This window comes from Erithacus rubecula (genome assembly GCF_903797595.1).
Source record: "Erithacus rubecula genome assembly, chromosome: 4".
Taxonomy (NCBI): domain Eukaryota; kingdom Metazoa; phylum Chordata; class Aves; order Passeriformes; family Muscicapidae; genus Erithacus; species Erithacus rubecula.
The window spans coordinates 30,078,759-30,093,889 of NC_136686.1; the positions used below are offsets into that span (position 1 = coordinate 30,078,759).

General features: G+C 43.5%; 2 protein-coding genes across 2 annotated transcripts; both read left to right on the forward strand.

Moving 5' to 3' along the window:
* Positions 1–1,577: 1,577 nt before the first annotated feature.
* WBP11 (WW domain binding protein 11) lies at positions 1,578–12,507 on the forward strand. The gene is made up of 12 exons (XM_079304534.1): positions 1,578–1,722; positions 2,341–2,459; positions 3,273–3,304; positions 3,924–4,017; positions 4,427–4,623; positions 5,448–5,581; positions 6,291–6,490; positions 7,288–7,482; positions 8,707–8,808; positions 9,695–10,012; positions 10,586–10,768; positions 11,403–12,507. Exons 2-12 carry the CDS (start codon positions 2,396–2,398, stop codon positions 11,834–11,836), a joined length of 1,953 nt encoding a protein of 650 aa, XP_079160660.1. The 5' UTR covers positions 1,578–1,722; positions 2,341–2,395; the 3' UTR covers positions 11,837–12,507.
* A 1,241-nt stretch (positions 12,508–13,748) lies between these two features.
* LOC306801385 (histone H2A) lies at positions 13,749–14,304 on the forward strand. The gene has a single exon (XM_079304457.1). It carries the CDS (start codon positions 13,817–13,819, stop codon positions 14,204–14,206), a length of 390 nt encoding a protein of 129 aa, XP_079160583.1. The 5' UTR covers positions 13,749–13,816; the 3' UTR covers positions 14,207–14,304.
* The last annotated feature ends 827 nt before the right edge of the window (positions 14,305–15,131 follow it).

Here is a 15,131-nt window from a genome sequence, read left to right on the forward strand (position 1 = left end):
TTAGAGGTACTTGTGTAGAGCCAAGAGACTGGCCATCAGTAGAACAGCAATATCTGTGTGTTGGAGAAGCAGGAGTTCCTGGCTCCTGTTCCCTATGTGCAAATGTACACTCTAAACTAGGAATTAAAATCAGCTCTTTGGTAGATTGCCAATCACTGCTCTATGATAAAAGTGGAGTCAAATAAAAACAAATCTCTTGTATTTTTCAAGGAATTTGCCCACATGCTCTTGAATGCAAATGCAAAGCAGTGTCAGGGGAAGGGGGGATGCAGTGAGGAACATGATTATATATACAACTGCTACTCACCTCCAGGTATATCCTGGTGGACTTAAAGGAAAGCAGGTTTCCCCATAACAGATTTAATTCCTGCTCTCCCTAATCCTCTGGCCAGTCTATGTTTGGTGCTCCAAAGATGACATAGCCAGTCTGCTGACGCTTCCCCTCTAGACTCCTCTAAGCTTCCTCTCAGTGTGACAGAAGTACCAAGTTAAAAATGTGAGAGGACTTTTGTCCTCCAAATGAGCAGACACTGCTGGGAGAAAGCTGTCAGGGCTGAGGCAGTGCCACTGTCCCCACTGAGCCCAGTGCTGCTGGGACAGAAGACCCCAAGCCTGGTGAGATGCAGCTAATCCTCAAAGACTCAGCCATCCCCCTCTACAGTGACATGGCACCTGACAGGGATGGGTACAGACACAGCTTTCCATTGCACCCTCTGCAGCATTCAGCCCTTGCTAAAGCTGTTCTGGACAAAGGATTGAGAATTAAAACTGTGATATATGTGTTCCAAATAAGAACAGCCTCAAAAAACTGCAAACCAGTCCAAACCACTCTAAGCTGCTTTCCAACCTATGTGGAAAAACAGTATAGTTGCAACCAAAATTTGCCTGGCTGAATGACAAGAATAACACAAAGAGAACGTGCCAGGGAGGCACAGGGTGATGGATGCTGTGCATGTGCTCTGCAAGGTTCCCTAGGCACTGAGTTCCTGATGCCTTGGCTCTGAGGATGCTCCTTGACTTTGAGCAGTTTGTGACTAAATGCTGGCATTAATAGCTTATAGTCTTTCACCCATCCTGCAATGATCCTTACAAATTAGCCAACCAAGTCTCCATTACTTGCAAAACTCTAACAAGCTGTGTTGCATGGTATGTTCACCAGGAGCAGAAAAATTTCCCTCCTACATCTCCTCCCCAACAAGCTAGTTCCTGCACCTGTATTTTATAGCTTGCACATTGATGCTCCATGCATCTTTATCCTGGCTCTTCATGTGCTGTGGAATTTTGCTGCAAATTGTAGTTTGGACAACAGCACAAACCAGGGGCTCACCAGCCTCCCCAGCTCACCGCAGTGGTGGCTGTAGGGACAAGCAATAAAGTAGCTTCTGTGGTCCCTAAGGCATCAAATTATCATCCAGTATGTATGTCTATGTCTATGTCTATGTCTATGTCTATCTCTATCTCTATCACCTCACCACCTGTATCTCCGTCCCTGTCCCCGCTCCCGCCCCGCCTTCCCGCCCTCCGCCGGCCGCACCATAGAGTTGGAGCCTCCGAGGGGGAGCGAGAGGCGGCGGAACCATCGAGCTGCGGCTGCCGCTTCCGGCGCGCGGCTCCGCGCCGCCACTCGGTGCCGGTGGCAAGATGGCGGCGGGGCCGCGGCGGCGGGCGCGGGGCTGAGCGAGGCCGCTGCAGCCGGAGGGGCCGGGCCCGGCCGGGCGGAGGGTGAGCGGGGCGCGGCGGGGCTGGGCGGAGAGGCGAGGAGAGGCGAGGAGAAGGCGGCAGCTCTCGCTGCCTCACTTTCTTCCTCCTTCCATCGGGCGGGAGTAGGAGGGAGGGCTTTCTGCCCTGTTCCCCCGTGGCCAAAAGAATAATGAATTTAATGCTTGATTTTTTCTATTTTATATAAGAAATAGTTTATTGCAGAATAATCCTACACTTGCTCATACAGTGGGGTGATGGGGGCCAGTTAGAAGCCTGAGGAAGGGAGGAGATTTGTGGGGAAACATTTGAAACAGAAAGGTGAAAACTGGAGAGCGCTTAGGAGAGTGAATGGGAGGCTGAACTCTGATATGCTCTTAGAAAAACAAATCATGTGTTTCTCCCTGCCCTGCACCCCTCAGTAGTGTAAGCACAAAGCTTCTTGGTTTGAGTTGTGGCATGAATAACAACAAACTCATCAATTAGTTTAAAATAGGGCAATTTTGATATGGATGCTGAGCTCATAGTCAGGTTTGTGGACCTTAAAGTTATTTGAGCACTTTGAGGGAGAAACTTGGTGATAGAAGGGAAACAAGCATCCTCAAGCTACCATAGGACCTGAAACCATGTCATCTTTTCCAGGTCCCTCCCTCTTTTCTGAGTTTTGTTTGTTGAGGCAGAAGAAAAATAGATCAAAATGGGGCGGAGATCTACATCATCCACCAAGAGTGGGAAGTTTATGAACCCCACGGACCAGGCCCGTAAGTATCTGTAAAAACTGAGCAAGTGGGAATGGGGAGTGCCCAGAGGAGCAGATAAAAAGCTTTTTCTGAGCATAGAATCCTCACTTGTGGATCAGAACTGAGTTTCTCTAACTTGAAAAATATGATCTCAGTTTTGTCTGGGAGGGCTGCTTGCTTTCATGCTCTTGCTTCTCTTAGGTATTTGCCTCTTGGTTTTGCACTGGTTATCAGTGTTGGAAGGCCTTTGTACTCAGCTGCTGGATAAACTGCAGGCTGCTTCCTGGGACAGGGTTAATCTGACCCAGGCAGGAATTTGAGGAACATGTCATATTTTGCAGATGTTCTGGTTAGGTGGGGGAGTTGTCTTACTGTTTTTTTCTACTTTTGGTAGCATGCCAGGTATTATCAATGCTCAGTGAATAAAGAAAATCCAGACTCCCACAGTGGATATGCTTTATTTCAGAGGCATTCTCAAAGCCTGCATATTTTTAAAGTGTGTTGCCTGATGACTCTTTTTCAGCTTCTGTGCAGCAAAGTTTTTATGACTGCACTTATCACTATGGCATTGGTTGCCTACTGTTCTTTTTCTGTATGAACAAGTCCTGCTTCTGGAGACATGAAGACTGCAGTCTCTTTTTTTTCTGTATAAAAGACAAGAAATAGAAATCTGTTTCATACTGTATTTCTCTTTCACTGGGAAGCTGAGTTACAGTAAGTCTGTAAAATGAGTGAGCTGTTGAGAAACAGCCCTAGCCTTGATGAAGGAAAGGTTCTTTGTTAATTTGATTTTGGTTTTTGAGCTGTTATTTTCTTTTTCTTTTCCCCCTCTAGGGAAGGAAGCTCGGAAAAGGGAACTAAAGAAGGTAAATAAGGATATTAGGGAACATTTTCTTGGCATTTCCAATGCATGTGTATCATGTGTGTGATTGTAAAGGGCCATTAATAGACTGGATATTTTGGTTGATATCTTAAGACTGACTTTGGAAATACTATCCAAGCACATAGTTTAAAAAATCATAGAAGGCTTGTTTGGAGTAAACATATCCCCAGTTGTTTTTTAACTTGTAATTATTGTTGAAACGTTGATGGAAGTACTTGGTAATTAAAAGACCCCAAAACAAAAAGTAAAGAAGCAAGCAACAAACCAAATTAAAAAGAAATCCAAACAAGTAAAGCATCCAAGACTCACACACTTCTTAGTGTGTTTTACTGTATTTTGTCAGTTGGTTATTGTGTTGATTGTGTGTGTCTTAGTTGGAGTGAAGGAATGATGGTAGCATTTGCAATTACCAAGATAGTGGAATTAAAATTACCAGAAATTTTAACTACATTTGCTGCTGATTTGTGCCATGGTGAACATTTTCAGGGCATTCTGAGGTGTGATTTTTTTTCCTCCAGACTGGAAATACTGAGAAAGGGGTAACAGATGTTTTGTGTCTTTCTACTGTGAAACTTTTCTATCTGCTTGATCTCTCATCTTAGAACAAAAAGCAACGGATGATGGTACGAGCAGCTGTACTGAAGATGAAAGATCCAAAGCAGATTATCCGGGACATGGAAAAACTGGATGAGATGGGTGAGTGAGAGGTACCAGGTGTTGGACTTAGGCACTGGTTTATGTAGATGCACAGTGTGGTTTTAACCTCCAGCAGGGGAGACTGAAATAGAGTAGTCTTTTTTCCTTTCCTGTTACAAGGGGGGATTCTGTGAATACCTGGGGATTGATTATGATTTGAGGTGTTGTGTTGCCATCAAAGAGGACTTTTTTCCCAAAAGATGATTGATAAGAGGAATGAGTAGTGTGTGTGTGTGTGTGTACTGCTAATGTAGAGCTCAAGGGGGAGATTGTCATAAGGCTGAAGACTTCCTGAAAACATGGATTGGAACTTGCTTTGAAATAATTTCATTCATCATAGTTGTGCAGCAGAGTAATTTGCAAATTTTTTTGTTTTTTTTTTTTTTTTTTTTTTGCTGTCTTGGATCAGAGTTCAATCCAGTACAGCAGCCACAACTTAATGAAAAAGTGCTGAAGGATAAACGCAAAAAGCTCCGTGAGACTTTTGAACGTATCCTGCGGCTCTATGAGAAGGAAAATCCCGACATCTATAAAGAACTGCGCAAGTTGGAAGTGGAGTACGAGCAGAAGAGGGCACAACTCAGCCAGTATTTTGATGCTGTCAAGGTAATGCTTGCTGTGTTTCAGTCTTGTAACTGTGGAAGTGCATTCTCTTCACTCTTTAGGTGTGACAGTTACAGGAGAAGGGAGATTTGTATGAGCTCAGCATCACGTGGCCCATATGAAATCCTAATTTGCATAGTACCTCAAATCAGAGTGTTTCAGCGAGGACAATGGTGGTGGTTGTCAGGTCACTGCCTCTGATACACTGATCTCATTCAACATGAAAGGAGGAAAGGGAAATTTGTGTTGCAAATCAACAGTATCAGCCTTTTGTTTTCTGTATTAAAGAGAGAGCGAGCCTGTGAGTGTGCAATTGATATTTCTTGAATTTCTGCTAAATCTCTTGCTGGAAATGATGAGAATCCTTTGGCATTCCTTTAAAGATCTTTCTCTAATATTCCTCCCTACCGTACAACAGTGTTGTGAAAATGCAAGGATCTGTAAGATTTCTTTTTTTTCCCCTTTCCTTCAGAACATGCAGCAGTCTGTGACTTGAATACTTAAAAGCACAGGCATGCTTGTCTACAGCTTCTTAATTTCCTAGACTGAAAGTCTAAAACATGGAAACCTGACTGAGTTTTGACTGAAATACTGAAGCTTTGCAAGTGCAAAGGGTGTGTTGCAAGTGCTTTGGTTTGCATTAAAGGCATTTACTGGTGACACTTTCCCAATTTTTTGTCATGGGCTGCTGCAAGATAACACACCCTAAGAACAGACACATTTGACAAGTGGTGGCAGGTTCTATACATTCTGTACTTCAAAAAGTAATGATTTTGTACAGTGGCTTCTGTGGGAGTAATCCATTCTCTTTTTTTTTCCCCTATCAGAATGCTCAGCATGTTGAAGTGGAGAGTATCCCCTTACCAGATATGCCTCATGCTCCCTCCAACATCCTCATACAGGACATTCCCCTTCCAGGGGCTCAACCACCTTCTATCCTGAAGAAGACATCAGCCTATGGGTAAGTAGAAAAAGAAACTTAGAAGAGAAGTAAAAAGGAAGCACTTGTATTATAACAGAGGAGTTGAGGGTAGAAGCAGAGATAATATTGACTCGTAGAAGTCAGGAATTCTGTGCAAATGAACTGTGCTTTCTTTTAACAGCCCTTTTTAATCTTTCCCCACTATTATAGCATTTTGTTAAAATGTCTTTGACTAATACATTATGAACAAAACTTCTAGTTTTTGTCTTTTTCATGTCAGGAAAACTTAGAGCCCTACTGTTTTGAGTATAAATGCCCCTTAAATGGCCATATGTGTATTCTTTTGCCCTGCTGGCATGTTCAGTGTATATGAATAGTTCATATAAACTCCTAGTTTGCTTGGTTTTGTTTTGTTTTTTTTTTCCTTTTCATTCTAGTGCTATTCTTTTTCTGTTTCTTTCTGAATAGCCTTCTGTTTTTACCAACTCTGTGATTATTTCATTTGTGGTAGGATTCAATAGTTAATTTTTTTCAGTATTGTCTTCAATTGCATTTTGAGGAGCTTTTGTGTGATCTTCTGCAGTCATATCCTTGTATCAAATATACTTTTTAAACTATACTTTTTAAATGTTCATGTTTCTTTTTAGAAGTTTGCATGAGCAGTGGTGAGAGGAAGCTAAATAATTCTGCTAAAGGCATGTTTGTTTAATTATCTTCCTACATTTCTTATTTCCTTTCTTATTGCCAGACCACCAGTTCGGTCCATTTCTGTGCTTCCTCCTCCTGGGCTGGGTGTTCCACGTTTGCCTCCAGGCAGGAAGCCCCCTGGACCTCCACCAGGGCCCCCCCCTCCTCAGGTCCTGCAGATGTATGGTCGTAAAGTGGGTTTCAACTTGGACGTGGCTCCTCGGAGGCGAGAGGAGGAGATTTCATACAGTTCTGAAGCAGGTAAGGACTTCCCTATTCCTCTCTGGGGTTTTTCTTGATCTCTGTTCTGATCTGTGTCACTGCTGTGAATACAGAGTGCCCTAGACAAAGTGTTCTCTGGGCAAGATGAGTGTTAGCACTACTTGAAGGACTCTTACTAAGTGATTTCTCCTCTGAGGTAATTCAGATATATTCATAATACCTGCAGTTTTGCTATCAGCTGTATTTTTAAATGTTGAAACTTTTAATTACATGGGGTTTTTTGTAGGTTTCACTGATTAGATTTTTTTGGATGATCCCTTAACAGTGCTGAAGTTTAGTTCATATTATCCCTTTAAAAAACCCAATTGCTCCCAGAGAAATCTTCTATTTAAAAAACTCATCAAATAAGCACCTTCAAACCAAAACCACAACAAAACTCACAACCAGCCCTGAGTGTGCATGTGCTAGGAGAACATAAGTCCTCTTTTTCATACAGTTGCTGTATCATCCCTAGAAATTTGTGACTAGATGGGTTAGCTTTATTTCATCAAGGCATCAAAATATTTCAGTTTTGGGCAATTCCTGAATAGAAATTAATGAATGAATTGCAGTAGCAGTTGCCTTCACTTTTTTGCTGTGCAAATTAATCTGCAAGTTAATATGAAATCTTACTGATTTTCCAAAATATCCTTTAACAAGATGTGCTGTAAAGTAAAGGGATGACAGTTTGTCCATGCTGTTGCTAAGGGGAATGTTGTGACTGTAAACATACACTGGTGTGAAAGAATGTTTTGTATTTGGAGTTCATGCATTTTCTAATACTTTGCTTTCTGCAGGACAGCGAGGCCATGATGATGACATGTCCAGCACTAGTGAAGATGAAGGTTATCCTGAGGATATGGATCAAGATAAGCATGATGAGAGCAGTGATGACAGTGACAGTGATAGGTCAGATGCAGACAGTGAAGGAGAGGACTTCCTGCATCGTGATAATGACAAGGAGAGGGAAGGTGGAGAAGAAAAGAAATCAGGTATGGAGGGGAAATGAGAAACTGGGGGTTGATTTTTCAAAAGAAAAACACTACTAGATTGCCTTGAGGGTGTGTATGTAATTTATTTAGTCAACTATGTTTTAACTCACTTAAATTCCAGCTAAAGGATTTTTATTAATAAATAAGTCAGAAGGAGGCTATCTAGAAGTGAAGCAACTTTCAGATGAACCTTTTTTATTTTCTTAAAAGTTGTGTTAGTTTATAGCTCACAAGCATTTCTCAACTGAATCATTTCATTGGTAAGATACCCTACAAAATGAAGCCTCAGTGTGAAATATGCTTGCTTACTTGGGGTAGACTAATTGATAGAGAGTACTAGGTTAGCAAAACTTGAATCAATCAGAAACACTGGGTTTGAAATACAGGTGTCTGCTAAGGAAGGCAGGAGTCTCTCTTGGAATGGAGAATGTAAACCCCCTCCCTCAAAATTATTGCAATTTTGAAATTAAGGAGCTGTCAGGCAAAGATATAGGAATAGAAATAACAGTTCTTTACTAGGAAAATTAAAAATACAGTAATACAAAACAACAAAACCACTGACAGTCAGAATACAACCTGACATTCTGTCAATCAGGGTGTTGGTAGCAGTCTGATTAAATGGTGGCTACAATCCTCTTGAAATGGCAGATGTGGTTCAGCTGAAGAAGTGCTCCTGTAGAAAGGTGCAGTTTTCTTCCAAAGGTCCAGTGATGATGTAGAAAAGTCTGTTTTTCCTCTGTAATCCATTGGAAAAAGGCTGCCCTGATGTTTTAAATTTCAGATTTCATCCAGATGGGAAATACTTGGCTCCTCCACCTGGGTGGAGCATCTCACAATGGGGCATATAATTTTATCAGTCATACAGTGGGAACTTAATGGGCCATTAACAGAAGATAGCGCCCTAGAGGATGGATGGGTTGTGGAAAAGATAAAGATGATTGCCCCACCTCGTTTTAAAGATGGCCCATTAGCAGAGAATATTTCCCACGGGGATAAGGATCAGTGGATCGCTGCCCCACCTGATTTCAACAGATGGTGATAGAATACATACTTATGGTTACATCCTGCATTGCAACCCAAGACAAACACCAGTGTTAACTCTTACCCTAGGAGTATCATTATGTTAAACTGATACACTATCCATTCCAGGTATCAACATAACTGTCTGATTTCTCTTATTTTCTTCCCACCTCCTGCCACCTTATCTGTGCTCTGTTTGCCCAGGTCACAGTGTCCGGTTTGCAGACATGCCTGGGAAGTCACGAAAGAAAAAAAAGAACATGAAAGAGCTGACTCCACTCCAGGCCATGATGTTACGAATGGCAGGTGAGTAAGGTGGATATAATATGTGGTGATATGCCATTAGACTTCCAGTTATAGTCTCTGTCTCTTACTTTACTTTGCACAGTTTTTATTTTATAGAGCAAATATTTTAGTGTCATAATGTAAGCTCTGCTGAGAGTATCAGCTCTCATTAGATATTTGAGTTATAGTTTAGTTTTTGATCTTTTTTTTTTTTTTTTTTTTTGTTTTTTTGGGTTTTTTTTTGTAGGGTTTTTTGTATTTATTTTTATTTAAGTAATGCGTGTTTTGCATAGCAGAGTTGAAGTTAAAAGTAGCAATTTACTGGGGTTTTTTTTTTAATTCTAAGACTTTTCTTGCTTAATTTTTAAACAGTTGTTCAAATGAAATACGACTCTCTTGGTGAAAGAGTCTGTGTGCTCAGCATGTGACCTGTAAGGATTTGTACTCCCTAAAAATACCCTTCTGCTGAGATAAATTAACCAATAAAACAAACTTTGTTTTAAGAAGAAACTCTAGTATCTTTTAAAGGTGCAGGAGTTTCTTGGACATAGGGATTATGTTTATAGTGTCATTGTGTCCCCAACCCCCTGTTGCCTCACCTCTCCACAAACTCCCTTAAGGCAGAGATTAAATAGCAGTAGTTTGGGTTGGCAGTACAGGTTTCAGGTCCCAGAGGAACACAACTCTTGTTGTCAGAACTCTCTCTAGAACAGCAATGATTTTTCTGTTACGATTTTATTTGTCTTCATTTCATGTTTAACAGTAAAAAGTGGTCAGATTTCTTCCATTTGAAGTAAGGTTTATCTTTGTCTTGTTTCTTTTTATTTTATTTGTGTACTAAGTGTTCTCTGATGTTCACAAAGATGTTATACCTAGACAGATTTTATAAGTGTATCTCCATATACAGGTCAGGAAATTCCAGAAGAAGGGAGAGAAGTGGAGGAATACTCAGAAGAAGAGGAGGAAGAGGAAGAGGACTCCGAGTCTGAAGAGACATCACAGCAACAGCAGCAGCAGCAACAACTCAGTGAGGAAGCACTTACAGAGACTGGGTCATCTACTGCGACTTCCCAGGCACAGCAGCAGCAGCAGAGTGCACAGGCTGTGCCTCCAACTCAGATACAGGCACCTCCCATGCCTGGGCCTCCTCCACTGGGACCACCTCCAGCCCCTCCACTGAGGCCCCCAGGCCCACCCACTGGCCTTCCCCCTGGCCCTCCACCAGGTGAACACTTGATTTGCTCTGCTGGAGGGATGCAGGCTCTCAGGCAGTGCTATCAGTTCAGGAGTTTAGAGGCTGCAGAATGTGTTGCAGATGGAGTATATGTACCCAGTTACTGAGACCTGTCATCAGTCTACATCATCCTTGCTGTGCTTTGCTTTTGAGGCATCAGGCTCCTGTAGCCTTCCTGATGCTTGTCTTTGTTAGAGCCAGCACTGGCAGACGGCAGCACAGCCAGTGGATGAAGTGGAGAAAAAGAGCTAAGGTACTTATTTTAGGCTAGAGAAAGGTTTTTAGCTGTTTAAGTTCTGACAAACTCAGTTCAAAAGCTGTTGCCAGTTATTACTTAATTATATGAGGAGGAACCCTTTTCCCATGATACTTGACTTTCATAGAGATGCTTTAACTGTGTAAATCTTTGCTTGAGATTTTAAGAAATTCTATTTAATCTGTCAGCTGGGTAATACAGCTTTTATTCATATGTTGAAGATCTTTATTCTTAGCTGATGAGATTGGTGCTGGGGTATATTTCTAACTGTGGATTAAATTTCTCTTTTGTTCCATGGATGCTTTCAGGAGCTCCTCCATTCCTGAGACCTCCCGGGTTACCAGGGTTGCGTGGGCCTTTGCCTCGACTGCTGCCACCGGGTCCTCCCCCGGGGCGACCCCCTGGTCCTCCCCCAGGCCCCCCACCAGGTCTGCCCCCAGGTCCTCCTCCGCGTGGTCCTCCTCCTCGTCTGCCCCCTCCTGCCCCACCAGGTAAAGGCTTCTGTTTGTTTCAGTCTCTTCTTGCTTTCTTTTTGCTGCCTTGGCTGTGGTGATCAAGCTGGTGATAATTGGCTGCTAGTTTGCCTTTGTTCCTGTCTGTGCCTGCATTGTGCTATGTGCTATTACATTATTCTGTGCAATAACAAGGAAGTGCTGTGCATAGTTTGGTAGCAAGAAATCTGCCCTCAAAAAGGGAATTTCAGAGTTTAAACTTTTGCTCTGCTGGACTCTTTCTGAACAGCCTCTGGATGCTGTAATGGTGCTCCAGTAAATGAGTTGGAGATCTGAATATTTATTTTTTGTGCCTGAGTCAGACATTGCTGATGACTCTGAAATTCCAGTCAAGAAACTTTATTCTCAGGTGGTAACTTTAAATTTAAAAGGGAGCAATAAACAAGCTCCTGTGGCTTTCAGAGTCTGAAGAGCAGCATTTTCAACCCACCATTTAGTGAAGATTTGAAAACTTTTTTTTATTATTATTTTAAAGCCAGTTCTACTGCATCTTGTTGGGGACTGTTCTGTTTTGCTTTTTGTTCTTGGCATGCTGAGCCTGTGCACTTTTTTTCTCCAATATTTTGAAATTCCCAGATGTGGAGACAGCTCGTGCTTTCTGTTCCTTTTGCAGGTATCCCTCCTCCTCGGCCAGGCATGTTACGGCCTCCTCTGGTGCCTCCCTTAGGCCCTGCCCCACCTGGGCTCTTCCCACCAGCTCCCATTCCAAATCCCGGGGTGCTGAGTGCCCCCCCCAGCCTGATCCAGCGGCCCAAGGCGGATGACACCAGCGCGGCCACCATCGAGAAGAAAGCCACGGCCACCATCAGCGCCAAGCCGCAGATCACCAACCCCAAGGCGGAGATCACGCGCTTCGTGCCCACCGCCCTGCGAGTGCGCCGCGAGAACAAGGGCGCCTCCGCCGCCTCCCAGAGGAAGCAGGATGACGAGCCTGCCCTCCCCTTAACCAAAGCTGCCCCCAAGGCTGGCTCGTCTGCCCCCATCTCTGTACAGACAAAGGATGATGTGTATGAAGCCTTCATGAAAGAAATGGAAGGTCTCCTGTGACCTGTCGTAGTCCTAGCCAGCTTTCCTGCCCCTCTGAACAAGGAGAAGATCACTGCGGGGGGAGAAGAAGGGAAAGTCCTCCTGCAAGCAACAAAAGGGCATGACTGGAAATAGTTCCCTACCCTCAGGTTAACTTGCCAGTGTGCTGTGAATAGAGACCACTGCAGCTGAGGTGTGCCTGGGGACCTCCTTTCAGAGCCATCATGTGCACTTGGTGAAAGGAAATTGCAGTAAAGAGGGTGATGCTGCTCCCCTCGAGTCCTCCCCCTTCCTTGGAGGGAGATGATGATGCTCTGGGGACAGGGGTGACTATTCCCTGCCTGAATCCTTACACACCCTGAGTGCTCTGGCGAGGGTAGTGGAACAGGTTTTTAAGGAGCCAGAAAAGTGTTAGCAGCATTTCATACACAAATGGTTGTCCAGTTTTTATTTTCTGTACTGAGTTTTGGGTTTTTTTTTTTCCTGTAAATATTTTATAATCATGTTTTTTAGTTGCAGTGAGGTTGCTCAATCATCTTTCTTCCAGGGTAGTCAGGGAGGTAATTTGTTGCGTATACTGTACACTGGAATTTTGCACCCTATCCCCTTTATGGTCATCTTGATGGATTTTTGTTGGCTGGGGAAACTTCATTTTGTCTTGTGAAAGACAATAAATGTTCAGTGTATCAAAATATCGCTTTCCCTGTGGTTTGTGTAAAATGAGCAGGCAGGTGGTGAGGGGGAGGGTTCTTTGCTCACATTGGAAGATGATAGAGGCATTCAGAACCTCATAAAAGAAGAGCAATAATCACATTGTAAATGATACACACTTTTTCCCACTGAACTTCTGCTGTATTCTTATTTTAACTTCCTAAACATCCCTTTTAACTTTTATTGGTAGCTAGTAAAAATTTAAATCCTGAAATACTACTAATAATTTAAAAATATTTTATTTTATATACTCTGATTGGAAATTTTGCTTCATATCAAGCCTCAGATAACTACTGGGTGCATCTTGGACAGGCTTCCTTAAGTAAAAATCAGTAAACTATTGTAATGTTAAAAGATTGACTGACAGATAACTGTGCTTGTGGCTAATAGTATTAAGATTCCAGAGTAGCAGATACCTCAAACAAGACATTTAGTTGGCTGTAGGTTTCAGTCACAGCTGAATGCACAGTGTTTTGAGGTTAAATCTGCTTTAAGGATGCAAAGTTATTTGTTAAGGGAACTTAACACTTGAAAACTTTGTTTTCACAAGTTCTGGACACAATCAAAAGGTTTGCACAGCAGTTCTCTATACAGTAAAATTTATCTGAACCCACCCATCTAATGCATATTGTGCGATGTAATTTTACACAATTCTTGAACCACTAAAGTTTTTTCTTTATTAAGCAACTTCTGTTGTAGAAGTTATCTGATGACGTCAGTTATGTTTAAAAAAGTGAGAAGATTAAACCTGGAGACAGATTGAAAATACAAATATGAGTTTAATTAGAGCAATACTGATGTAATTTGTCTCTGCAATCAAAGAAATGTATTACATGTTGGTGCCTAGTTTCTACACATAACAATAATGCTGGGGTGTAAATGCTCCTACTGAAAGCCAAGTATTCTCTTTCATCATAACAATAACACATTTTTAAAGTAGTCCTGTAGTGGCTTTTCTGAGGAGTATGTCTAAACTGGCAGCGTTGGCATGTAGCGGAGTTTCCCGCGTTCCGGGGCGGCGTTCCCGCGGCGCTGTCCCCGCTGGCGGAGCGGGGCCGGGCTGGGCGCGGGCGGGCAGCGGGGGCGGCTCCGCGGAGCGGCCGCCGGCGGCTCCCATTGGCCGAATTTGGATCCGCGGCGCCATTGGTCGGAGCGAGCCCGAGCGCGCTGCAGCCAATCAGAGCGGCGGCGGGGCGCGCGCAGGAGCTATAAAAGCGGCCGCGCGCGGGGCGCAGCAGCACGTGACCGCGTCAGCGTGGGCGGCGGCGGAGCGGCGGCGAGCGAGGGAAGATGTCCGGTCGCGGGAAACAGGGCGGGAAGGCGCGCGCCAAGGCCAAGTCGCGCTCGTCGCGGGCCGGGCTGCAGTTCCCCGTGGGCCGCGTGCACCGGCTGCTGCGCAAGGGCAACTACGCGGAGCGCGTGGGCGCCGGCGCCCCGGTGTACCTGGCGGCCGTGCTGGAGTACCTGACGGCCGAGATCCTGGAGCTGGCGGGCAACGCGGCCCGCGACAACAAGAAGACGCGCATCATCCCCCGCCACCTGCAGCTCGCCATCCGCAACGACGAGGAGCTCAACAAGCTGCTGGGCAAGGTGACGATCGCGCAGGGCGGCGTGCTGCCCAACATCCAGGCCGTGCTGCTGCCCAAGAAGACCGACAGCCACAAGGCGAAAAGCAAGTGAAAAATCCGCGGAGAGTTCCCACTTCTAAAGTAACCCAAAGGCTCTTTTCAGAGCCACCCACTTCCTCATAAAAGGAGCTGTATATCCTAGTGAATAAACTCTAAAATCTCAGTCACCTCAAAAAAGTCGGAGGATAAACTAAACCAAACTCCCCCTCCAAACACCCCAAATCCTTGTTCATTTACATTTTAAAAAACCCAGAAACACCACCCCCAACACTTCTTACTTTTGCTCTTAAATTAGGATTACAATTTGGAAAAACCCACTGTTTAATAAAGTGTGGCTGACATATGGCCGCTAAATTTAACGCTATTTATTCAGTGTGAAATAACTTCTCGCAGGTAGGGGTGACAAAGACACAAAATTTGTTAAAACAGTAGCAAAGAACCCAAAACCCTATCGTGCCTCTCCTTTTCCAGCTCGGCCCTGTGTGAAGTTCCAGTAATTCACTGATTTCTTTAAAAACAGCCCTTTGCCCTCTAAACAGCTCTAGGACCTAGATATTAAGAATTTTTTTGTTGTTGCTGTTTGGTTTTGTTGTTGTTTTGTATTAAAAGACATTCTGAGTTATTTATCTTTACTTATTAAAAGTCACAGAACTGCTGAGCTCATTTTCTGCCTCAAATTTGAGAGAGTTTGAGAATAATTGTTCATCACAATGCACAGACAATCTGAGGTGAAAAGGACTGGTGCCAGTTTTGATTCTATCTTATACATAGTGCTAAATACAAACCATAAGTATGTAGAAAGAGAAACAGAAAATCTGCTATTATTGGTCAAAAAACATATTTTAATAGCTATCCATTAGGAAACAAACTGCTTGAATTGTAACATTGTCCAGAATTTTAGTATCACCGACAATTACAATTGCAAGAGGTAAAATGTAGCTTAAAGGCCTTAGTCAAAACAATGGGTTGTAGGCCTT

What these genes read in the sequence shown, in the direction of transcription:
- WBP11 (XM_079304534.1), top strand. Translation starts at nt 2,396, where the DNA reads ATGGGGCGGAGATCTACATCATCCACCAAGAGTGGGAAGTTTATGAAC. An exon ending in CATGATGTTACGAATGGCAG is followed by an intron (nt 8,809 to 9,694) that starts GTGAGTAAGGTG and finishes CTCCATATACAG; the next exon opens with GTCAGGAAATTCCAGAAGAA. An exon ending in GCCCCCTCCTGCCCCACCAG is followed by an intron (nt 10,769 to 11,402) that starts GTAAAGGCTTCT and finishes TTCCTTTTGCAG; the next exon opens with GTATCCCTCCTCCTCGGCCA.
- LOC306801385 (XM_079304457.1), top strand. Translation starts at nt 13,817, where the DNA reads ATGTCCGGTCGCGGGAAACAGGGCGGGAAGGCGCGCGCCAAGGCCAAG.